The sequence below is a fragment of the Malaclemys terrapin genome, chromosome 9, assembly GCF_027887155.1.
Source record: "Malaclemys terrapin pileata isolate rMalTer1 chromosome 9, rMalTer1.hap1, whole genome shotgun sequence".
In the NCBI taxonomy this organism is placed as follows: domain Eukaryota; kingdom Metazoa; phylum Chordata; order Testudines; family Emydidae; genus Malaclemys; species Malaclemys terrapin.
In genome coordinates, this window is record NC_071513.1 from 47,259,063 (window position 1) to 47,281,549 (window position 22,487).

At 47.3% G+C, this 22,487-nt stretch overlaps 3 protein-coding genes and 6 non-coding genes across 12 annotated transcripts in view; 1 reads left to right on the forward strand and 8 right to left on the reverse strand.

Annotated features, from left to right (window-relative positions):
- The window catches only part of MPP1 (MAGUK p55 scaffold protein 1), a 40,640-nt gene extending 38,026 nt beyond the window's left edge, over nucleotides 1–2,614 (forward strand). For both annotated transcript variants that reach the window (XM_054038833.1, XM_054038832.1), the window contains one exon: nucleotides 476–2,614. In XM_054038833.1, the coding sequence (XP_053894808.1) occupies nucleotides 476–652 (177 nt within the window). In that variant the 3' untranslated portion in view covers nucleotides 653–2,614. The remainder of the gene's footprint in view (nucleotides 1–475) is intronic.
- Nucleotides 2,457–17,493, reverse strand: DKC1 (dyskerin pseudouridine synthase 1). 3 transcript variants are annotated; one of them, XM_054038830.1, is made up of 15 exons: nucleotides 17,391–17,493; nucleotides 16,437–16,501; nucleotides 14,456–14,542; nucleotides 13,945–14,036; nucleotides 13,070–13,254; nucleotides 12,443–12,507; nucleotides 11,443–11,569; nucleotides 10,622–10,752; nucleotides 9,575–9,718; nucleotides 9,062–9,182; nucleotides 7,364–7,482; nucleotides 6,179–6,282; nucleotides 5,507–5,564; nucleotides 4,528–4,689; nucleotides 2,457–3,840 (listed from the first exon to the last, which is right to left on the reverse strand). In XM_054038830.1, the coding sequence occupies exons 1-15, from the start codon at nucleotides 17,404–17,406 to the stop codon at nucleotides 3,769–3,771; spliced, it is 1,548 nt and encodes a 515-aa protein (XP_053894805.1). In that variant the 5' UTR covers nucleotides 17,407–17,493; the 3' UTR covers nucleotides 2,457–3,768. The 3 variants fall into 3 exon arrangements, with proteins under 3 accessions (XP_053894805.1, XP_053894803.1, XP_053894806.1); XM_054038828.1 differs by lacking the exon at nucleotides 2,457–3,840 and having other exon boundaries at nucleotides 4,282–4,689; XM_054038831.1 differs by lacking the exons at nucleotides 2,457–3,840; nucleotides 4,528–4,689; nucleotides 5,507–5,564 and having other exon boundaries at nucleotides 6,175–6,282.
- On the reverse strand, nucleotides 5,749–5,884 carry LOC128843837 (small nucleolar RNA SNORA56). Its single transcript, XR_008446362.1, has one exon. It is a non-coding gene; the product is annotated as a small nucleolar RNA SNORA56 (small nucleolar RNA).
- On the reverse strand, nucleotides 6,907–6,982 carry LOC128843829 (small nucleolar RNA SNORD83). The gene has a single exon (XR_008446354.1). It is a non-coding gene; the product is annotated as a small nucleolar RNA SNORD83 (small nucleolar RNA).
- LOC128843841 (small nucleolar RNA SNORD17) lies at nucleotides 8,123–8,374 on the reverse strand. Its single transcript, XR_008446365.1, has one exon. It is a non-coding gene; the product is annotated as a small nucleolar RNA SNORD17 (small nucleolar RNA).
- On the reverse strand, nucleotides 10,430–10,566 carry LOC128843836 (small nucleolar RNA SNORA36 family). Its single transcript, XR_008446361.1, has one exon. It is a non-coding gene; the product is annotated as a small nucleolar RNA SNORA36 family (small nucleolar RNA).
- Nucleotides 10,879–10,954, reverse strand: LOC128843830 (small nucleolar RNA SNORD83). Its single transcript, XR_008446355.1, has one exon. It is a non-coding gene; the product is annotated as a small nucleolar RNA SNORD83 (small nucleolar RNA).
- Nucleotides 11,814–12,057, reverse strand: LOC128843842 (small nucleolar RNA SNORD17). Its single transcript, XR_008446366.1, has one exon. It is a non-coding gene; the product is annotated as a small nucleolar RNA SNORD17 (small nucleolar RNA).
- A 966-nt stretch (nucleotides 17,494–18,459) lies between the features above and the next one.
- On the reverse strand, nucleotides 18,460–22,085 carry LOC128842942 (40-kDa huntingtin-associated protein-like). Its single transcript, XM_054039298.1, has one exon. The coding sequence runs from the start codon at nucleotides 21,943–21,945 to the stop codon at nucleotides 20,929–20,931; it is 1,017 nt and encodes a 338-aa protein (XP_053895273.1). The 5' UTR covers nucleotides 21,946–22,085; the 3' UTR covers nucleotides 18,460–20,928.
- Between the last annotated feature and the right edge of the window lie 402 nt (nucleotides 22,086–22,487).

A 22,487-nucleotide genomic window follows, 5' to 3' on the forward strand; every position in this document is an offset into this window, starting at 1 on the left:
CCAGCTCAAGGAGCTGGCTCCTATGCACTCTGCTGGGACTGCTATGAGCCTGTAGTGGGTGGAAAACCCAAAACAGAGCTAGCTTTCTCAAGTAGGGAGTTGTGCTGCATGCACAGATCCCTGTGCTGCTCTGGGTATGCAGCACCCAGAGCTTTAGGAAGCACCTGCAAGTCTCTAAATAAGCTGCTATCATTGCAGTCCACACAGCAGTAAGGGCATAATGCAGTATTCCTGCATGGGCCATAAGGGCAACTTGCTATAGGAGTAAAGGGGCATTCATATTGAGACCAGTACTTGGTACAAGCCACTGCACTAAGAGATGGTGCAATATCCCATCTGGGCCAGAGGCCCTCCCCCAGTACATCATGTATCTCCCAAGCCAATAGGGGCAACCCACCTGCCTCAACCTCCTGGGGGTTCTGCATCGATACACCCCTCCCACAAGCCCCAGCTCACTGGCTCTCTTCTATTGCAGTCGGAGGCCTTGCAGCAACTACGCAAGGATTCGGAGAGCATTTGCAGCCGCTACGCACACTACTTTGACCTGTCACTAGTCAACAACGGTGTGGAAGAGAGCCTCAAGGTGCTACAAGAAGCTTTTGAGCAGGCCTGCAGCTCACCCCAGTGGGTGCCTGTCTCCTGGGTATACTGAGCAGTTGTCCAAACCTGGCAGCTTCCTGCTACTCCCATCCTGCAGAATGGGATGGTGGGAAACCCCTGATCTACATAGCTCAACACCCAGTACCCTTCTCTTTTAACATTCTATGGCCAGTATTTCATTGGGTCTATTATGTCCAGGGTAAGAGTGCAGGGATCTCCCAGCTCAGGCCACAAGCCACCAATCCTTGTGCATCAGCACTACTGTAGTGTGGATCCTCCTCCCTGGGGTGTTTAGAGGAAAAATTCTATTTTATCTTAGGATCTGTACCCCAGTGCTACATAATTGGGGCCATACAGTACCCCTCAGCAACACTCCTACTGATCATACAGGGAAGCTTTCCCAATGACTGAGGGGGGAAAATAGGGGCCTGCTCTAGTAACTAACCCTGTGAATAGTAGCTATTTTGCGCTGTGCTTCACTCTTGAAGCTAGGATGGAGGCACTTCTAACACCATGAGCTCTAAACCTTATTTGGCCATTTGCACATTGTTACCTGATGCAGCTGGGCAGACTGCACCATTTGAAAACCCTGGTCCTAGTCTTCAGACTCAGCACACGTATGAGATGGAGGGGTAGTTCAAATCACAGAGCTGTTTTTTCAGGCTAAGCCAGTGCTACCACAGCTTGTATTCTAAGGATTTTCTCCACAATCAGAAGGGCTAATTATTTTTAACTGTGAGCTGGAGTTAGTCACCCCAGGGGCTGGTCTTCCATGCTGGATGTGTGGAGTTCCCAACTCAAGCCTGTGCAGTTGTCACTTGACATCTCTGACTATAGTCAGACACCAATAAGGCAGCACTGATTAAAATAACACACTGGAATCAGTAAATTAGATTGGCTGGACCCACTTATCTATTCATTGTATTACATAGCAACAATAGGGCCCACATGGAGCAGCAGTTCTTCAAACCATAATCACTGTCAAGCTCAAAGGAGACTGTTTTGTGTGCTTTATTGTCAGGGAGTGTCACAGGAAAGGGGATTAACATGTCTGAAATCTGCAATTTTTAAGGATGCCAAAAAAAACCTGATTATGTGCAATAGGGACCTTTATTCTAGTCCACAGCAGGGAAACACCCTGTAGCAATAAAAGTGTGTTGAAGCATTTGCTCAGTTTTATGGTTTGTGCTGAGCTCAATGGGTCACTATCCAGTGAACTGCTCCCCCAGAAACCAGCTGAACTGCAGTAATATTCCCTACCCTTAGGAGACTCCTATCAAAGCTGCAGCCCTCTTTGCACTTGAAGAGCAGAAAATGTACAGGACTGTGCCACAGAGACCCTTAAAGGGGCAGGGAATCACTGCTCAGGGTATTCTGTCACAGGACCAGCACAAGCTGGAATTACTCCCCACAATCACTTGGGAGGAGGTTTCTTCACCCATAACGAGAGCACTCACCCCTTCCCCTCCCACCAAACAGCAAAAGCCAGCAGTAGGTGCCAGGCCGATGCATGTGGGTTGGTTCACAAACAGTCTCAGGGCAGTTTTAAGGGAATAGGGCCTCTTACTGGAAAAATCCCATGGTCCAAGCTGGCCAAGGTAGGTGCTGACCAAAACAAATCAGTAATTTAGTCAGTTCCTATTAGATTCCACAGCAGCACCATCATTACCTTTGCAAGCAGTCCTAGCAGCCAGCACCAACTATCCTCTCTCCTGCAGCTCCTCCTCCATGGGAAAGGAGGTACAACTGACAACAGAATGGGGAAGAGGCCTGTCTGCAGGTAGCCCCCACCTCAGTGCCCAGGTGGCCAAGTAACCGAAGCACTGCCTCCTACCCCTTTTGAATAGCAACAAGTCAACACTTGAAAAATAGTTTATTTTTTTTTAATATATAAAAAGTAAATAAAAATCACAACTTTCTTTTCCCTTAAATCCCTCACAGCCCCCAGCTGTGCTCACCACCTGTGCGTCTCCTTAGTACTGGACGGGAGGGGGGGGGGGGGAAGAGAGAAGAAGAGCAACACAGGTAGGCACCTTTAGGCCTTTACTTCAGATGGTATTTGCTCAGTGCAGAGTATTCTACCCCCTCCCTCAAGGGGTAAAGCCAGTATAGGGATAAAGCCAGTCACCCAGTAGCACCAGCAACCCACCTCCTCCTGCCTGTGAGGCACCCTAGGAAGAGAACTTAGGTGCTTTGTTTGGAACAGACCATCTGCTGCCCTTAGCACATTCAGCTTCAAGCAGCCAAGGGCTGGTACCAAAGGCCTTCGATCTCCATACACACTACCCTTTAGAGAAAGCGTATGAACAGCTGACACCTTCCAGATCATACTTGGCCTCTGGCCCCAGAGATCTCTCCTTTGTCTCCATTCCAACCCCCAGGATCGATTAGGTGCCAATACTGGAAAGGAGGGCTGAGGCAGCGGTGGACATGGCAGCCATAACATTGAAATGGGGGTTTAGTGAACAGCAAATGGAGCCAGGTCCCTGCACTATGAAACAAAATGGGAGAAACCTCAAGCACAAATTCTAAGCTACACAAACTGAAAACATGTACCTAAAACATCTGCCCTCCTTGGGGAGACACAGACTTGGCTAGTTGAGACTCAAGTCACGCACTGCAAGTTTAAAACCAAAGCACTTAAAATAGCCGATGTGATCAACCAGACCCTGAATGCTGCTCCAAGAGGGTGAGTGGCTCAGGCCAATTCCTTCAGCTGTAAGAACATTCTGTGACAGTCAGGGTAATGGCTCCCAGACCCATGAACAGAGGGAAAGGCAGGATTAGGAAGGGGGGGCATTATCTCCATCTGTGGAGATAACTTGAAACACTGGGGGTTAGGAGGACTAATTTTCAGCAGAAGCTGCTGGTTCCCTGAGAACACAGTTTTATATGCATTGAGGCAACCAGCTTAGCAGAGCACAGTCCAGTGGGTAAGTTTTGCACTCTTCCCTCCAGCCACCCTTAAAACAGGATGGGGAGAGGCTTATGGGGAGCTCGCTGAGCCACACTGTAGACATGCTTTTGTTTGTGTAAGCAACGGATCGGGAGCCTCATCACCCCACTGCAGTCAGTGTTTCTGCATTGCTGGGGAATAGCTTTTGTTAAGGACTTTCCAACTTCCATCCAAGGCAGGTGGCCTCATCTGGCTGGGAGGGATCTAGCCATTTACTCCGAGCTCTCTTCAGCTTGCTTTTGTTTCTTCTTTTTCTTCTTCTTCTTTGTGCTGGTGTCACTGGCCTGCAGAGAAGATGGAGCTCAGGAAGGGTGGTTGGGAAGGAATCACTGCTGATTTGTGGCACACCTTTCAGCAAGGACTAATGAACTATTTGTATAAGGATTCATCTTAACTACCCCCCAGGAGCTCTCATTCATGAGGGAAGAGTGACATACCATTCTGCCCCCTCCCCCATCCAAGGCTCCCCAAAACAAAATCTGCCTGGCAGAATAATTACTGACATGCAATGCACTGAGACCAGGAGCATGTACACTGGCGAAGCAATTGGCATACCATCTCGCATGGTGCCCTATCTCCAACTATGCATGGTTCCAGAGGCGCCAGAGGAAGGCGTAATAATCTCTGCCAGACAATTGTGAGAAAGCTACCCCAGGGGCAAATTATTCCCAACACATTAAACAAGGGCAGTCTGAACATAACAGCCACTTCCACACCCGGCCCTACAGGTTAATCTGCTTATCCATGGCAGGCCAGCCCCCAGGGACAGACAATAGTTCCAACTGAGCTTAGCTATATTGAGGCGGCTTACAGTGGTGCAACTCTATACTGATGGGGGAAAGCAGCAACCCACATGGACAAACTGAATAGGTGTCTTGGGTTTTGTAAGTATCACAAGGAGGGGTGTACAAGTGATGCAATGCAGCCACACTCCTAGGCCTGCTGCTCTGCGACACCGTCCAACTACCTACCACTTCCATTAGCTCCCCTTCGCTCTCGGCAGCTTCTTTGGCTTTCTTCTCTTTTTTCTTCTTTTTCTTTTCCTTCCTGCTCTGCTCCTCTGGTTGCAGAGTGGCTGGGGAGGACGGCGCCACTGCTGCCTCCTCATTTTCACTCTCTGTCTCCCACTTTCGCTGTTTAAGAGTAAAGCCAGATCAGATCAGCTCTCTCCCAGCTGAGCAGTAACAGGCGGCCTGTCTTGAGTACAGATGACAGACCCCACATAGTCCTGAGGCCACCTCCTCAATTTGCCTTCCCATCCTAACCCTCTGCACCCTCAGGAGCATGGTAAGAGCGAGCCTTATTCCTGGTAATGCTGTCAAGTTCGTCACGGCTTGTGTAATGAGGGAGACTATAGAGCCTCTGGAACCTATCTATGGTTTTCTGAAAGCTTTGCAAGAATCCCTGGCACACCCCTCCCTCATGTTCTTCCCATGACATCATTCCATCTACAGCTTAAGGCTCCACATTCTTCCAGTCTCTGCTGTGTCATCTGTACACAAAGCGACAGAGCCCAAAATCAGGCCTAAGGTTGGTCCCCAGAGATAACCTGCTTCCTTTGGTAACACACACATGCTGGTTGGGCTTTTTCAACTGAGCTGAACTGCACAGACCAGGATAGGGGCTGGTGCCCATGGCCTCTGGAATCCCACTGGCGCAGCTCTGCATTCACATTCTGGGTCATGGCCTTGAGCCATCTTTAGGGCTCTTGTTCCCAGAGCTTGTCCCTCAACAAATTCAAAGCCTGGCGATGTAACACTAACCACACAGAATATGGATTGCATGTGAAAGTCCACTCTGCTGGACAAATCAAAGGAGACTCCATGTTAACTCTGCCTTCCCCAAAGCAACAACATAAGTCACAGGATCAATCTGCCAAGGCAGAGATGTTCATCTGACAATACGCAGGTCTGAAATGGATGTCACATGAAAGTAGCCTAGGATACTTACTTTTGGTACCCTCTCGGCCACTGCTGCTGGGGCTTCTGCCTCTTTCTTTACAGCAACACTGGAAGGAGGAAAACACCGACTCGAATGTGTGAGTACTGCCGATCAATCCTATACGTTCAGATTTATTATCCTCCCTCTTAGACGCTTGCTGCAAACCAAAACTACATCCCTCAGCCTCCTGCTGCTACACACTTGACACACTACAACTCCTTTTTCCGACCACTATGTTATATAACACTCGGTGATGTACAGAAAGCCTGCAGCCTGCATCAGTGCCTAACTGTGCTGGACAAACGCAGAGCCTTCCCTGTTTAATTTGGCAGACTGACTCCCTCTAGAGCCACAGATACCAAGCTAGAAAGGGATAACTGTCTGCTCACTTGGTTTGTCTGGAATAGAACCCCCTGCTGTTCCTCCAGGGCAGTGCTTCCTAGGGAGGGCAAACAACTGCATTGCAATTAACATTCTTTGAAAAGGTATTATATTGCCTGACAGTATTTTTAACATGCTACATTCAACCCCGGTGACCTTTTGTATCCCAAACTGACATTTTCCAGCAGAAGTCAGCAATATGCCCCAAGAAAAAGTGGTATTCTAAGATAGCACAGCAGAGACTGAATGCATGCAATTCACCACTCTGCCCTGTCCCGTCCCTCAAGCACTGTGCATTACCTGTAGTCCACATACTCCTTCTTCCAGGAATCCGGCGTGCTCTCGTTGGGCTTGCCATGCTTGCTTAACAGGCCCTGCTTGATCATCATCATCTTTTGACTCGCCTGATGTGACAATACAGAGAGAAAAGGTCACATTCTAGCTTCAAAGCAGCTATCATTTCTAATTGGAGAAGTCACATGGCATATGACGAGACACTGTGGAAGAGAACCAAGTTCACGATAAACCTTTACCAGGCCAGAGACACACAAATATGTCCTCAAGGAGCCTCTGATAGCTCATGGCAAATTATCGTTGTTGCTTCAGAGTTTATTCCTTAGCTGATGTCATTCTTCTATTTGCAACACTGGTTAATTAAAGTAGTAGCATTCCAGAAGATTTTTACCATCCCAGTTTGCTTATAAGTGTCACTGCATGAGAAGGAACTGCAAGCAAATTGGAGTTAGTCTTCTACTGTTACAGACCCAGCTATACATAAATGATAATCACATGTGCATCAGACAAGTGGGGAAGTGGACTTGTGCAAGAGACACAGAAGTGGTGTTTCTATTGCTCCTGGAGTCCCTTTCGATGGGCTTTAGTACTCTGCCACACACCCATGATACACTGTTTCTAATGCTATTTTGAATTTCAATGGCACCTTTCATTAGAGCACTTGGAGCATTCTTGCAGACACTACTTCAGCCTCTCAAGAGTGGGGCATGCAGCATCTTTCTAATTCCTCCACAAGCCATCAGTACTGGGTGATAGATTTAAGTCATCTTTGCACACAGTGCTTATGTCAGCTACTTTACATCATTTGGCTCCTCCTGGAAGGATTCGCAGCACAGACTAAAAGCAGTCTGATCCTGGCTTAGCCTAGTCAAGATCCAGTCTACACCACCAACTGGAACCAGACTTTTAACCAGGTTAGGGACAGTTCAGCACTCAGACATGGTTATAGCAGTGTAGACATAGCCCAAAGAGCCCAACAGTCTCACAGCAGGAGCAAAGTTGATCAAGCCTTTTTTTGTCTAAACCCTCTGGAGCCAAGAAGACAAACTATAAAAGTTTGGAAATGGTGGTGAGAAACTGGAAGCCTTTATCTGGGACCCGCAGCTTTGTAAGAGGCTGCTTCGAACCCAATTTCTCAATAGCTGAATGCCATTTCCAACACCACACAGCTTCCCACCCCCTTAGCCTCACCTTGGGACCAAGACCCCATTTGCGGGGGTAAGTGTCTCTTTCCATGATCACCCTCTTGATCTTTGCCACTATACCATGGTCACAAGTAGAAATCACTGCGGTGGTCATCAAGGCAACAGCTGCATTAATGGAAAATGAAAAGAATGAACATTGAGGCACAAAAGAGCAATACTGGCCAGCTACTGGATTCAATCTCCTATGACTCAATGTTATGGTGGTGCAGAGATGGGCTACAAAGTTGGCATTCCCAAGATTGACAATTTTCATCAGCCCCCTACACAATTACCCAAGAAGTCCATCCAACTCAAACCCTGGACAGGCTTCCACTTGTAACTCACTCCCTGTCTGGTTTTATCATCGGGGAACTCTAGATCTAAAAGCATGAGCATCTACTGCCTGAGCTAAAAGACTTGGCTCTCGTAGCCAAGATTGTAGCAGGCTCATCAACCACTATGTGGCTCAGCTCCCACCAGAGCACTGGATGCGGGTTCACAAACTAGCCAGAAGTGAATTGTTACACTACTCAGCGGTATCCTGTATTGGATACAGGGCATAAACACCACACACACAGCACTGCTCATTGCCAGATGTGCGCCCAGTCAGGATGGCACCTTAGTCCTTATTACCTAGGCAATTCTTTGCTGTAGGTATCTGGTAATAAAAAGGCATTAATACAAAATAACATTCAGCAGCCATCCAAGATGCATCATTTCTTTATACTAGATTTGTTAGGAGAGAGGAGTTCACAGGCAGCAGTATGTGATCAGAGAGCATCACTCGTCTTGGTTGAGATGGAGCCCCCATGGAAAGGGACTCCAGCCCTGCTGGCTCTGTCCTGCTCCTGCGGGCAGCCCGCCAGACCCTCCAGCAGCCCCCAGTAGAACACTGAAAGACTGGAGGGTATTTGGAGGCTGCACGACACAGAGACCCTAGAACAGGAATCTAGGTGCTGCAGGGAGGGCAGTGCAGCAGCAGCACTCAGAGAATGGATAAACTTCATCATCATTTCACATACAGCGTGTGCCCGAAAGCCCAGGACATGGGAATAGAGTGAACGGAAGTCAAGCAAAAACCTTGCTATCTTCTGCAGGTTTTTTATTTTAATGGAGGGGTATAGCTAGGCTTGGAAGGATTAGACTTTTACTGCTAAGTGTCAATAAATGTCAATTCCACTGTATACAAATTGACCAAAAAGTATTTCCATTGATTTCTTTCTTTGCCTAAGAACTTAGAGTTTGATTTAAGGATATTTATTTTGTCAACATATGTCAAAATGTACAATGTGTTTTAACAGTTGTAACGTTAACTTTTTGAATCTTAACGTCTGTCATTAAATAATTGTCTGCCCTCCCATAATTTCGCATAACTGAAAATTTAAACAGAAAAACCAATTAGAGCAGTAAAAATCTGTTACTGTAACAAATACCAGAGTTATAATTAAGCCATTATTTCTCAGCTGACATCATTGACCTCTAAGCAATGTTGTTCTCACACTTCTAAGGGTAGCAAGTCACAGTTCTCTCAGCGACAGCCTTCGATTATTTCCCACCAGGAAACATGGATGAAAGATTCTGGCCATGGTGAGTGCCATCCCGGCACCCATGTTTGTTACAAGCTTCTGAAGATGCTGTATTGATCTGTCTTTACTGCCAACTAACTAGCTTGGTGGCTGGAGGAAGAACATTGACCTCTTCTTACCCATGCAGATGGCCTCCCCTTTAGTGGTGATGACAACAATCTCCTGATTAATCTCAATGCCATCTTCATACCTCAGAACACCAGGAAGCATGATCTTGGCACCGTAGCAGATGGCATTAACCTGGAAGGGTGGAAGAGGAAGGCTGAAAAAATCTGGTTGAGAATGTAAAGTTACATGATCTTAACCAATGCACAAGATTGGCTGAATAAATTTGCAGAGTCACTCTAAATACCAATTGGTGCTGCCCCAGTGATAAAATGTTTTTTCCAGGTATGACTTAAGAGCATCTCCCCCCACACTCCAGAATTTGGCCATTGCTCCTCTTTTCAGACCTGCACATTGCCCTCCTTGAAAGAGATGCTGGTGATTGTTTATGAGGATCTGGATCACCACCACCAAAATTATTTGTTACTAGTTGACCAAGCTAGAGGTGAAGTTAGGGTGAAATGCATTAGTGTCACCCCACTGTCCCGCCACCTGACGACATTTTCCAAAGCCATGTAGGAACTCACTGCACTGTCCTTCATAACCAGCCGTTTGTGTGAAGTCAGCAGCTTCTCCAAGGGGAAGATAACCCTCCTCAGGTAACTCTCATCCTTGTTGTTGTCATACTGCCACTGGGCATCCAGTACATCGTGCATCGTCACCATGTGGTCCTGCAGAGAGAGATAACCACTATGTTAACCCTTGGCTCAGCCACCCAATCAAATCAGACCGAGAAAATGTGGCTAAAACAAACAGGAAAAGCAGTGATGAATTCTGGGGTTCCTAAAAGGGGTTGAAGATAAAATTAGCAAGAGCCATGAACAATGCAGGTAAGTGCAATGCAAACTCCCCCACATAACTCTGCTAGCACCCCTCTGCTCTGACCTCTGCTGTTCCAGTCCTGGGAACCTCCTGACCACAAATTGCCAAGTTTGTATATAACGTTTACCATAAAAACTCATTTATGACCCGACCCACAAATGAACTTAGCTTCCCACACATGAAACATCAGCATGTGAAAGGCTGAGCTACCTAGCGCCCCAAATCGCACACTCTATGCTGTTTGCAGTGGCGATAAGCACCCTATCAGAAACCTCAGTACTCCGGATGCAGTACAACAGGCACTAAGTTCACAGGCTCTTAGGAAAAGAGAGCAGAGAACTTGTTCCACAAATGAAGTGTTTCTCCAAACTCCAAGACCATCTGTGCCCATGCTGGAAAGTCTACCTAGGCTTTTATACCACCCCCAGCACAGCAGTATCCAAGGACCTTACAAAGAGGTGCCCATTTTAATCTAAGTATGGTTCCTACATTAGATACCGTGAACAGCCCAAAGCCAGAGTGCAACAAGAAAGCAGCTGAGCTCTTTCAGTACGTGAACATTTTGTGGGCTGAGTAACAGAAGTGGCAGAAAGCAAAGCTTCCCATCATCTTGACATGATTTCCAGCCACTCACTATCCCAAAGTTTAATTACCAGAACAGGGACAGCAGCCCTGAACTGAACTCAACACTCTGGGTAAAGATAACTTACAGCAAGGGCCTTTCACAAGAAAAGCCAGCCATACCCTCCTACCTTCTCTCCCATGATTCCCGAGCGCACTCGCCGGAGCTCTTGCATCTGGCCTCCAACCCCCAGCAGCAGGCCCAGGTGGACACACAGTGTACGGATGTAAGTGCCAGCTTCACAACTCACCCAGAAGATACCTGGAATGCAATACAGGGAGGGGAGAGAAGAGTTTTGAGCTATCCAGAGGTACCATAATTTAACACATTTGCCTATAGGGATTAAAGTGAGCCCTGTGATTGGCTCCATGTTCAGTGTCTCCAATGAGCCATCAGTATTGGGTGATAGATGTAAGTCATCTTTGCACAGCGTGCTAATGTCATCTACTTTGCATCATTTGGCTCTTCGTGGAACAAGAGTTCAGCAACTTTTATCATGGGGAAAATATGCAAGACAACTTTAGCTCTTGCAGAGGGTGGTGACTGGCAGTCTAAGGGCATCTCTCTGGACCGTGAAGAAGCTCATCCCACATAGAAGTAGGCGCACTGGTGGGATACTGTCAGTCATCAGAGATCACCATAATGAGGCATTCATCACATTTCTCCAGGAACATCAACAGAGGGCACTTTTCCTTTCCTTAGATGGCTGTAGTGTAGTGCATCCCTTTTGGAGTTCAGTCTGGAACACAGACCTCTCTTTTAAACCAGTTTAAATTAACAAGTTAAAGCCTGGATTTTAAAATGGGACCATCCGGTGTCTGCTCATCACTGCACCTGGGAGAGGAACAGCAAGTCCCCTCTAGTGGTGTGTTCACTAGAGCCTCACGGGGAGAGTCCACAAAGCACTTTCATGCTTTGAAGTGCTACCAGAGAACCTAGGTATTGTTTTACCTAATCTCCTCTCAGGGTCGTATTCTACCAGTTTGCTCTCGTAGATGGTTCGGACCCTCAGTTGCCTCTTGACAGCTGCAATGAGGGGAGGTCGCTGAAACAGGGCACCGGTCAGAGTTTCTATTGCCTAGGGGGAGAAGCAGAAGAACTGTCAGACTTCACCCTTACACAACCCACACCATCCCATCAGCACATCTAGACACAAGAGCATGCTGCTATTTAGGCAATAAAAATCATTTCCCTATTGTATATCATATGTTGTATCTGATCATACTCCATTAAAGCAAGCCCATCTGAGCCACTTAAGCACGCCCCTAGATAGGAATTACTCCCCCAGCTACCAATGGGGCTACTTTGTGAGGCAGCAGCATGTGATCAGACAGCATCACTCGTCTTAGCTGAGACAGAGCCCCCATGAAGAGGGGCTCCCGCCCTGCTGGCTCTGCCCCTCTCCTGTACAGAGTTGGCCAGACACACGAGTGGCTTGCAGCAGAACTATGAAAGGCTGGCGGGTGTTTGGAGACTACACAGCACGGGGACCCTACAGTAGGAATCTGCGTGCTGCAGGGAGGGCATTGCAGCAGCGCTCTGAGAATGGATTCATCATCACTTCACATACACCACATGCCTGCTAAAGAGACTTAAGGTGTTTTTCTTAAAAATGCACAATCACAGCATTTGTGAAACAGCAAGGACATTTCAACATCTGAAGGACCGAGGTCCATATACTCAAGGGAGAATTGCAATTGTTATGGACAATCCTCCTAAAACACAGACAGCAAATATACAGTGAACCAATACAAATTAAGCATCTGATTAAGTAACATGATGTCATGCTGCACAATTTTGATTTTATTAGGGGCTGTTTACTCTATTTCCTCTACTGCAACAAAATGCTCTCAATGGCTCTTTAAGGAATGCTCCTACCCACATCTCCAAGGTACACTGATGAGACAATATAGCAGGAAGCCAACGTGGGCTCAGGCATGCAGAGACTTACCCTGGAAAGCTGAATCTCATTTTCAATAGCATTGTGCAGCCGAATTATTCCCACATACTCTTTGCCTGAAAGAATGACAGAAGAGTAGTAAGGAGTGGCCACTTGCATTTTATTGTTCACCACCATGTCGGTGTTATTACAATTCAAACATCTGTAGAGGCCAGTCTTCAGCCAAAGACTTTTAGAAAAGGCTCAAGCACAAACATCTCTAACCCCTTGAATTTATCAACAAAGAAATCCAAGCTGCAGGTTTATTTATGGAGCAAGACTTATTGTGTAGGGAAGCACAGCAGAAGTCTGAATAAAAGCAATGGTAACTTCTTGTGTGTAAATTAAAATTTGCTGTTCCGAGACCTGATCAGCTTAAAAAAAAAAAAAAAAAAATGGTGACAGCAGAAAGCTCAGGAAAACAGTAATTTGCTTATAGGCACTAGTCCAAGTCAGGATACCAGGCCTCCAGTTCATCCCAACTTTGTATTCTGCCATAATGGACAGCAAACCTTAGTTAGAAATAGGCAGCCTTTAGAGGACTGGAACTGGAATCCTCTGCTTATCATTAAAATGCAGTCAGTCGGTCTTTCATCTGACCACTTAAAAGAACTACCCCAATTCAGTAAAATGACATGCCTGCACTCTGCTGAGACTTGACCAGCCGTGTTGCTCGTTCGATGCACACAATCAGACACCCTGTCACTTTGGGGTCAAGCGTCCCACTGTGCCCTGTCTTTTCAACCCGGAGGATGCGCCGAATCCAGGCAACCACCTCATGGGAAGAAGGGTTGGATGGCTTGTCGAGGTTAATGAAGCCTGTCCTGGAACACAGCACACAGATTATTAGAACCTCCAATGCCATTTGATAGCCTCGTATTTTACCAAGGGCATCTGGCTTCTAAAGAGAGAGATGTTTTGCAGCCAAGAAAAACTACATCCAAAGGCGCTCCTCCCAACATGGAGCATTTTCAGAAGTGCTGAGCAACCGACAGCAGCTCCTTTGACCTCAATGAGAGCTAGGTGCTCTACATTTAAAACAGGACTTTTATTAAGCAGCCTAACTCTAAACTCCTGTTCTTGAAAATTTTGGCCTTACTGCCACCTTGGCCTGACTGCATCATATATACTACAAGAGAAAACTCCCGCAGCCTGGCAAAACATCTCCACTAAAGTCTTTACACTGGATATACATTTACTGGTGTGTCTATAGCAATACCCACTATACAGTATCAGGAAGTAAACCATGCTGGGAAGGGCAAGCTATATAGCTTTCAGACACCATAACATTACTCTACTTTTCATTTCTAAATCTACCCCCAAAAGAATCTGTAACTAGAACAAATTGAAATGTATGAGACTGGTAACCAAAAATGTAAAGAGGAATTTTGTATAGCCAACAACAGTGAAGAAAAAGTAACTGTTTCCAGACCTACTTAAGCTGGGAGGGTCACCAAACCCTTTGAGGGTGTAAATCGTGACAGAAGTTACAGTTTTCTCCCCAACAAACATACCTAACATACTCAGCGATGTCTCTCTTCAGGGGATTGCAGCCAGAGGGAAGGGGTGTGTAGTGTGTTGTCCTCACATTTAGCTTGTCAAAGTTCTACAAAATCCAAACAAAATGTACCGTAAACAAAATACTCTAAGCCTTTAGAAACAAATCCCATTTTACCTAGAATGGGGATCTCCATGGGGATCAAAAAAAAAAAAAAGTTCTGTGTAGAGAACTAGAGTCTCTGTGGAGACTTAGGCAAACATCATCCCTGCGCAGAAAGAAGGAATGGGTGTAAATCCTGTGGAGATGATTATAAGGCAAGTCAAGGTCATATGCAGTTTGATAGATCAGGCACACAATGAGTGAAAGCGCTTTTCAACATTTGGGTCGTGGAGCCTGGTGTAAGATTGGTTGCCCTCTGCCTTAGGTTCCCATGTAGGCTATTGTCTTTGCAGGCAGGCTAAGGCACATGTGTGAAACAAGGAGTAATGTTTTTCATACAGACTCAATCCTATAATCCTCTTTACCTTCAGTAGCAAGGGCCACTGAGATGTGTCCAGCTGAGCCACTCGGGATTCAGGTTTGATGAAGAATTCCTCTGTGTGCTGTATGTCCTGGGGAGAAATATCACAGATCAGAGAAGTGGAGTTGACACGCAAAGTGTCTTATCTCTTTTTTACAACTGAAAGTCTTTTGTATTCTGTTGCCAACATTCACAAATTATTGCTAACACATTTTACACAATAACAGCTACACCAAAGCAACATATCCACAGCACGACCAATTGGCTGCAAAACCATCATTGTCCAGAGAGATTATGGCTATAACACCAAGTAAAATTGAAGAAAATTTTGAAAATTGCTGGAACTGAAGTAATGAAACACGACACGAAGCAGCTCCTCAGAGCTCCATGGCAAGTCAAAGTACAAAAGGATGGTTACATGTTTGAATGCAGAATAATGATCCCAGTCTGCTCCCTTCACTCACTAAAACACTAGCGAAGTTTCAGTTCCGTACCCCTGGATTGTGGGATTATCATAAACAGAGAAAAAAAGCTATTCTCCAAAAGACCATAGGAGGCAGAATCTCTCTGATGCATTAGAGCAAACACTTGACTTAGGCTATGTCTACACTAGCACTTTTGTTGGTCAGAGGTGTAAAAGAAACCACATCCCAACTGGCATAAATTTCACCAACGAAAATGCAGGTGTGGATAGAGCTATGTTGGCAGGATCCCTTTCCGGGCAACATAGCTATTGCAGCTCGCTGGGGGTGGTTAAATTATGTTGTTGGGAGAGCTCACTCCCATCAGCATAGAGTGGCTACACAGGAGACCTTACAGTGGAACAACTGCAGCGGTCTGTAGTGTAGACATAGAATTCTTCTCTTTTCAAATTGTGATGTGTTCAGATGTGATTAGCCAGTGTCTTTTTATTGGAGAAGTTGCTTAACTAAGGCTATTTTGCTTTAGACTTCAGGTGACTGAGTGAATGGGTGAAAAAAGACTAAATCCAAATCCAATAATGGATTATTTCTATTTAAAAATGAATAAAGGCCAATTTAGGACAGCTTCTCTTTTGAATGACACATTCTAAGCACAAGCATCTCTCCCCCCCCCCCCCCAAACCAGGATAATTAAACTGATAAGAACAGATTTTAAAATTTAATTAAAGCGAATGTTAAAATCATATAATACACAGGTTAAGACTATTTGTACATCTGGGTATAATGCTTAGATTATCCACAAATACAAAGTGTGTTTTTAAAGTCATAAGATACATATAGTGCATAATCAGCAGTAACCCAAATTTAGGTGAATGAATTTAAGAATAAAGTTAAGATATTTAGCATCCAAGTATTCGGGTACATCAGTCATGAAAAAAAATGTATACAGAGAGTTGGTGGCAGAAACCAAAATACTAAACCTGTAGTCAGCTGTAGCATTGGATCCTAAACAGCCATTTTAGTCTCAAGACATTTACTTTTATTGGGGGGGGAAAGAGGTAGCTTTATCCAAGACACCAACACTCAATTCTCTGGGATCAAAGCTGATAAAGAATTTAAAAATCTGCTACAGTTTTTTGCCTCCAGTCAGGGCAGTTCTATTTGTCTATGCATACTCGGAGCAAGGAGAGGTGCTGATTCTTGACAAAGACTTCTATCCCCTTTCATTCTAAGTCCCTGATTTCCCATGGGCAGCATTCACCAAAACCAAGGCAGGAAACAACACTGCTCGCCTTCTGTCCTGCTGCTTCTCTCCCCTCCAACTAAAGACCTAAAATTGCAGGTGAGTAAACATTGTTAAGCCATTACTCACACAGTTAGAGATTCCAGAAGTGGGCCATTGAGTCCTTTTCTAGAGATACTGAAAACAGGTGAAGCAGGTTCCAAGATCTTCCCTAAACAAGAGTTTTGCCCAACTTGAAATCAAGTCAAGGCACCAAGCTAGCCTGGAGGCAAACTCAGTCATACAAGAGGGAGGGGAAAAAAAAAAAAAAACCCACTCACAGCAACATCTGCATCTGGTAGAGATTTCTTATCCTTTTTCTTCTTCTGCTTCTTAGCTATAAAACCTATATTTGAAACAGGGAGGTACATTAAATATTTTTTTCCTACCAGAACTCATCCAAATCCAAACTGGTAGCACTACAGAATTTTATACTAGGACAACCTCCTGTGGCAAAAGCATATAAAACAGCAAAATTAACAAACAAGCAACATTTATCTATCTCTTAGTTCAATATAAGGTTCAGAAGCAACTTAATTATTATTTGTTCAGCTCTTTGACGCATTCAATAGCACTCAGAGGCAACATATGATATTTAAGAGCAACTATTTCCACACTGCAATTTTCTTCCTTCTCCGTTGTCTTTTCTCTTTCCTACTTTTTACCCGTCTGCATTTTCTTCTCCGAAGCAACCCCCAATTCCAGGAGCTCCTCCCCTCTCCTGACAAAAACTGACAATGAAATAACCATTGACGACATAAAAATATCTTCATTAGGCTTCAGAGTCAATGTTGAAGCGAGATTAATGAGGTAGGAGCGGGAGGAAGCTTACACCCCCCAGTCTCAGAGCCACGTGCCAGGATGCCCGCAGTCGGCCACACGCCATACTGACAGGTTTCCAGCACAGCTCAGGTGACTATAACTTTTGCAAACGAAAGACAAGAGGCTGCGGAGCTGGCACACGCCGGGGCGCGCGCACACCGCTGGGCCTGGGCACGGGGAAACGGGCTTTTGTCACTACGGCACCAAGTATTTGGCCCGGAGATAATTCCAGGGGCTCCCGAGTTTCTCAAGGCCGCCCAAGCCACGTGTACGCGGAGCGGCCCCAGGGCTCGGATCGCGGCCCAGGCGGCGGAGCAGGGCCACACCCGGGGCAGCCAGAGAGACCGAAACCAGCCCCAGGCCACGCGTTCGGGCCAGACAGAACCACCCCTTGGCCGGGACAGGCTCCCTACCTTCCCCGTCCGCCATCTTCGCTCCGCGCACTCCGAGAGCCGCGTGCTGCCGCCACCCGCCACCGCGCAGAAAGAGAGACTGGAGCGCCGCCCCCGTCCCGAGCTGCACCGCGCGCAAACCCCGTCCCTATCACGTGCTCAAAGACCCGGCCGGCGTGGGGGGGTAGAGGAAGCACTGCTTCCCCGCCACGTGACGAGGCGGCGTGCGGCCCGCTTCCCGTCACGTGACGAGCTGGCAGTCCAAATGGGGGTGTCACCCTGCTCTCACCATGGGGCCCAGCCGCCCGCCCACCCCCCGGTTGTTCCAATAAGGCCTCCGACCCTCATGGCTAGCTCATGTGGGGCGCTGGGCACCCCCTGCCACTCAAGGGCCATTACCGTCACGGCACCCCCACCGCGATACTGAACGTACCTCCCCGGAGCAGCCGCACGCCACGGGGATGGCCGTAACTCGAGCATAGGGGGCGCAGTGACCCTGCCAGCTGGGGCTAAAGTAAGATCCAAACGCTATCGCCAGACCTCCTCCTAAGGCAAGCAATGATTATTTGACTCTTTGGCATACAGGAAGCAGTCACGCCTTTAAAAAAAGTTACTGCTGCAGGAAAGCCGTGCCAGAGTCCGTATTTACACTGAACATACTCATTCCACTTTCTTAAGGGAAAGGAGTACCACAGCTATAGAAACGCCTAATGCTTTGGCTCCTGTCAGCCCCCGTAGACATCACTGTTATTGCCAATCCAGAGGGCTATTGTAAACATGATGCGGCAGGTAGGAATGTACTATGGGGGAAGGAGTTTCCCTTTTTTTAAAGGTCATAATGCAGATTAAAAGAGTAGAAAGAAAAGGGTATGAGTATGTTACAGAATCACACACCCTGGGAAAGTATGTAATAATCACTCTCTAACCAAGGACAGTGTTCTATGGTTAGAATAGCTCTTCTCTCTATCCAACATTTTCAGCCCTCCTATGATAGCCCTTAGGCCTAAGCTTGTGTTGAAGCAGTCTGTTCCCACCCATCACCAGTTCAGTATATGGTTATGAGTCTTCCCCACAGGAGGGACACCTGCAGTTTTGTTTTTACACAGTTTTATTTTAAAGATGTAACATACAATAGTAGCTCCTTTTAACATTTTCCCCCCATATCCTGCCCTCTGGCACTGCACCTAGACTCAGGCCTTGCAGCACACACAAGCTTAGACAGCTGAAGACTACTTCAGGATAATAAAGACAGGAAACTCCATTCTGAGTTCCAGTACATAGATGCTTCATTAGTCATACCTCAGTGAATGCACTGATTTCAAAACATGTCAGTAAAAATTACATTTCAAAACATTTAAGAAATAATGTAAAGTTCACTTTTATATGTATAAATCAGTTTGCAGTTGCACATAAAGCAACAATGACACAAAATACCCATCAATTTCCAATGCTTTGCAGGGATGTTTTGTCTCCACTTACAACAAAGGCTTGAAGTATTTTTTTAAGCAACTTCCAAAACAGCCTCACTTTTATTCACACAGAAGACCATGTGAGGTAGAAACACTACATAGCTTGAGGTCCACAAGGTGCCATTTGTGTCAAAGGTAATCCAGCTTGCAAAAAGGAAAAAAAACCAAAACAAAACAAAAACAAATGTTTCTTTAGGATGCCTAAATATGATTAAAAGGAACCCACCCCAGAAAGGCGCAACTAAAGTTCATCCTCTGCAGGAAAACATTCTTTCCAGAAGATGGCCAGCAACATGCTCTTCTCAGGGCAGTGTTATCATTATTCAGCACATAAGAAATGCCATACAAACATTAAATTTACACCAGAGATTTGTAAAATGAGATTGGAAATGGAAATTCAAGTAGGAAAGGAGGTTTAGTTCATTAGACCACAGAAAGGGTCTAGTATCCAATTTTTAATTCTCTTCATCATTAAAATAGAAAAGTTAATGTTAAAAAGTGTTAAAAACTAATCAAAGTTCACATGCTTTTTAGATACACATCAAGGCTCAATTTTGCCCTCCACTATGAATGCACAACTTCTATACACCTTAGAAGGAGCTGCAAAAACATATCTGAGGGCCAAAGTTACAGGTAAATGTTCCTACACCAATACAATCCTTTTAAACTGCTGTAACAGGTCTGATACATAAAGTAATGTAGTCTCTGTAGCAAATGCCAAAATTAAACACATTACATCCATCTTTACCTACTTGTTGAATGAAAATAACAAGGCAGTGAGGCTAAAGAGCCAGCAGCAGTGACTCCCCATATTGCCTAGGTTGTAGCTAGTGATATCTGTATTGAGTAGTAAACAGTTTTAAAAGTCTACAATATTTATTGAATTACATCTTAAAAAACTACAAGCTTCAGGATACATTGGTGTCTTGAGAGTTCTATCTACAGCATTTATTAACAGAGCAAGAGCTAGGACCAAGAGCCAGGTAGTTAGAAAGTACAATTCTTAGGCAACAGATGCCAACATTGAAACAGAATCTGGAGCAGAAGGTACAGAATAAAACTTTAGCTTCCAATTTAGTTTTTAAATGGAAAGAGTTATGAGTTTAGTTACTTTTTTTAAAACTTAGCACTTTAAACAGAAACTGGTATTTTTACCAGCTTGCTCACGTGTGAATTACACGGATACAGAAAAAATGCACTAGTCATTACATCTCCAAATGTGAGAATTTTAAACTAAAAGACTGAATCCTGGCATTTGTGGACTGTTTGGAAAATGAGTGCCATGTGCAGTCTCTTCATAAAAAATGGCAAGAATCCCACCTCTTACTACTTCAAACTGTAGTAGCATACATACAGTTTCTAATGGATCAGGTCATCTCCTGCAGTAGCAGGTGTCTTGAATCTGTGAGTGAGAGGAGAATGGCAAAGAGGCCGCACTGGGGCTGAAAAAGGAAAGATCTCTATAACTAGTAGTAGTAAATAGGAAGTGTTGGCATGTCCAAGTTCCTTGTCCCCAATGGGAAAATAGTCTCTAGCTCACATAGTCCTTTCCTACATGCGGATGGTAGCAGAGAGATGAACCAAGGCTGTGTAGCGGTGATGGGCCAAAATAGAAAAACCCTCTATATGGCTACTGTGGGAAACAGAATCCCATGGTGGTTGAAACAAGTCATGCTGGTGGTGATGTAGGGTAGGGATTAGACTCCTGTGGCTGGCAGCAGAGGGGAAGGCCATTCCCCGTGGTAGCAGATGGGGCTCATCTCTCCTGTGGATGGTTGCAGTAGGTGTATGAGGTTAATTTCTCTTGTAATGCTTGGTGAGGGTTTCAGGCTATATGAGGGAGATAGCAACAGATCAGTGAAGGTGCAGTTAGTCTCTGTGGAGATGGCAGATGGTGCAGAGATGCCATAGAGATGACAGCTGAAGGTGGGCAAGGCCTATCTCCCTGGTGATGCTGGTTGGGGGGGAGGGGGACTCAGAGTCCCACTGAGGCAACAGCAGGTGGGTGGGGCAGGCCTCTCTTTCTGGTGGGAGACTGACTCCCCTATGGAAGTGGCAGCAGGCAACTGAAGCCAGTCTGAGTGGGGGAACTAGGCCCCCTGCCCAGAGGGGCTGATCATCTCTTGAAGCACCAGGTGGAGCAGGTGGTTCTGCTCGGGGTTGAGCAGTGGCCAGAGCTCAACCTGCAGCACTTTGAGTGCCTCCAGGTCCTTCTCCTGACAGGCCATGACAGTGGACTGCAGCAGGAGGAAGAGGCCCGGGGGCAGGTACCCTGCCTGGGGGAGTTGCCCAGCTCCCGCCCCACTCTCGAAGGCCTCCCAGCAGTATTTCTCCAGGGTCTGGGCATGCTCGGGCAGCAGCTTGGGTAGCGGCGGCTGGAGTAGCAGAAGCAGTAGCACCCGGGACACCTCGCAACGCACTAACACCTCTAGGAAGGCGCCGCTGGGTGGGCTGGGCCCGGCCTGGGCCAGCAGCTGCGCCTGGGTGAGCACAGCCAGGGCCCCGTCGTAGTCGCGGGTGAGCAGCAGACAGGAGGCCAGCTCGCCCAGGCAGCGCAGCGCCTCCAGGGGCAGCTCAGCGGCCGCCAGCAGCTCGGCAGCACGCTGGAAGTGCGGGGCGGCTTGGCCGGGCTGCTCCATGTCCCGCAACGCCGATCCCAGCTCCAGACAGAGCCCTGCCGCCAGCGCCGGCTGCCCCAGTTCCAGGTGCAGGCGGGCGGCGAAGGCGAAGCAGCTATGCGAGGCCTGCAGATGCTCAGCGAAGCCGCCGCTTAGGCTCAGCCGCTGCTGCAGATCCCGCTCCTGGCGCAGGAAGAGGCGCGCGGCCTCGGTCAGGGCTTGCGCCTCGCCGGGCCCGTGGAAGAGACTCTGGGCGCAGCGGGCCACGGCCAGCTGGCACCAGGCGGCGTAGGGAAGGCTCTCCTGGGCCCGCAGCTCCCGGGCCAGCACCCCGAACTGCTCCGCCGCCTCCGACACGTTCGGCTTCCGCAGGAACCGCTTCCGCAGCTTGGCCGACACCAGCCGGTACCGCGCCAGGAAGTCCCCGTCCCAGCCGGCCGCCCCCAGCACCCCAGGGCCTGCCGGGCCCGAGCCGCCCGCAGCCGCCATCCACGCAGCGACTTCCACCCGGAAGTGAAACCGTCGCGTGCCAGCTAATGGGCAGCCGCCTTAGCGGAAGAGGCTGTGCACGACCCCTTCAGGGAAGAAGGGGCTAGCGAGAATACGCCCCACCCCCTAGAGCAGGCAAGAGGCGGGGCTGAGATTTCCGCTGCTCCCTGGGAAGGGAGCGGCGGGGTTGGTCCCACCTTCTGCAGAGAGGGGATGCAGAGGGAGTTGGCTTGGCTCCGCAAAGCTCCCCAGGGGCTCCCTGTGGAGTGAGGCGGAGTAGGGGTGTGGTATCCCAACCTCTCGCGTAACAGCCCCAGATCCTTGCAGCCCAGCTCATCGGTCCTGAAAGCCCATCGTGGGCCCAGGGCGCAAGTCCTCGCCCCTCCGAGCTACAGCACCGTGATACAGTAACACAGGCAGCCCATGGGCATAGTGCTGGGCAAGCCCCACAAACCAGGGGCACGCCTCATCTGGGACAAGGGCTAGCTCCCCAAATGTGCCAGCATGGTCAGCAGCACATCCAGCCCTCCCTGCTTCACCTC

Coding starts and splice junctions, on each gene's coding strand:
- LOC128842942 (XM_054039298.1), bottom strand. CDS start 21,945: ATGGCGGCTGCGGGCGGCTCGGGCCCGGCAGGCCCTGGGGTGCTGGGG.
- DKC1 (XM_054038828.1), bottom strand. Junction 12,508..13,069: donor CAAGTCTCAGCAGAGTGCAG/GCATGTCATTTT, acceptor TCATTCTTTCAG/GCAAAGAGTATGTGGGAATA. Junction 9,719..10,621: donor CGGGAATCATGGGAGAGAAG/GTAGGAGGGTAT, acceptor CTCTCTCTGCAG/GACCACATGGTGACGATGCA.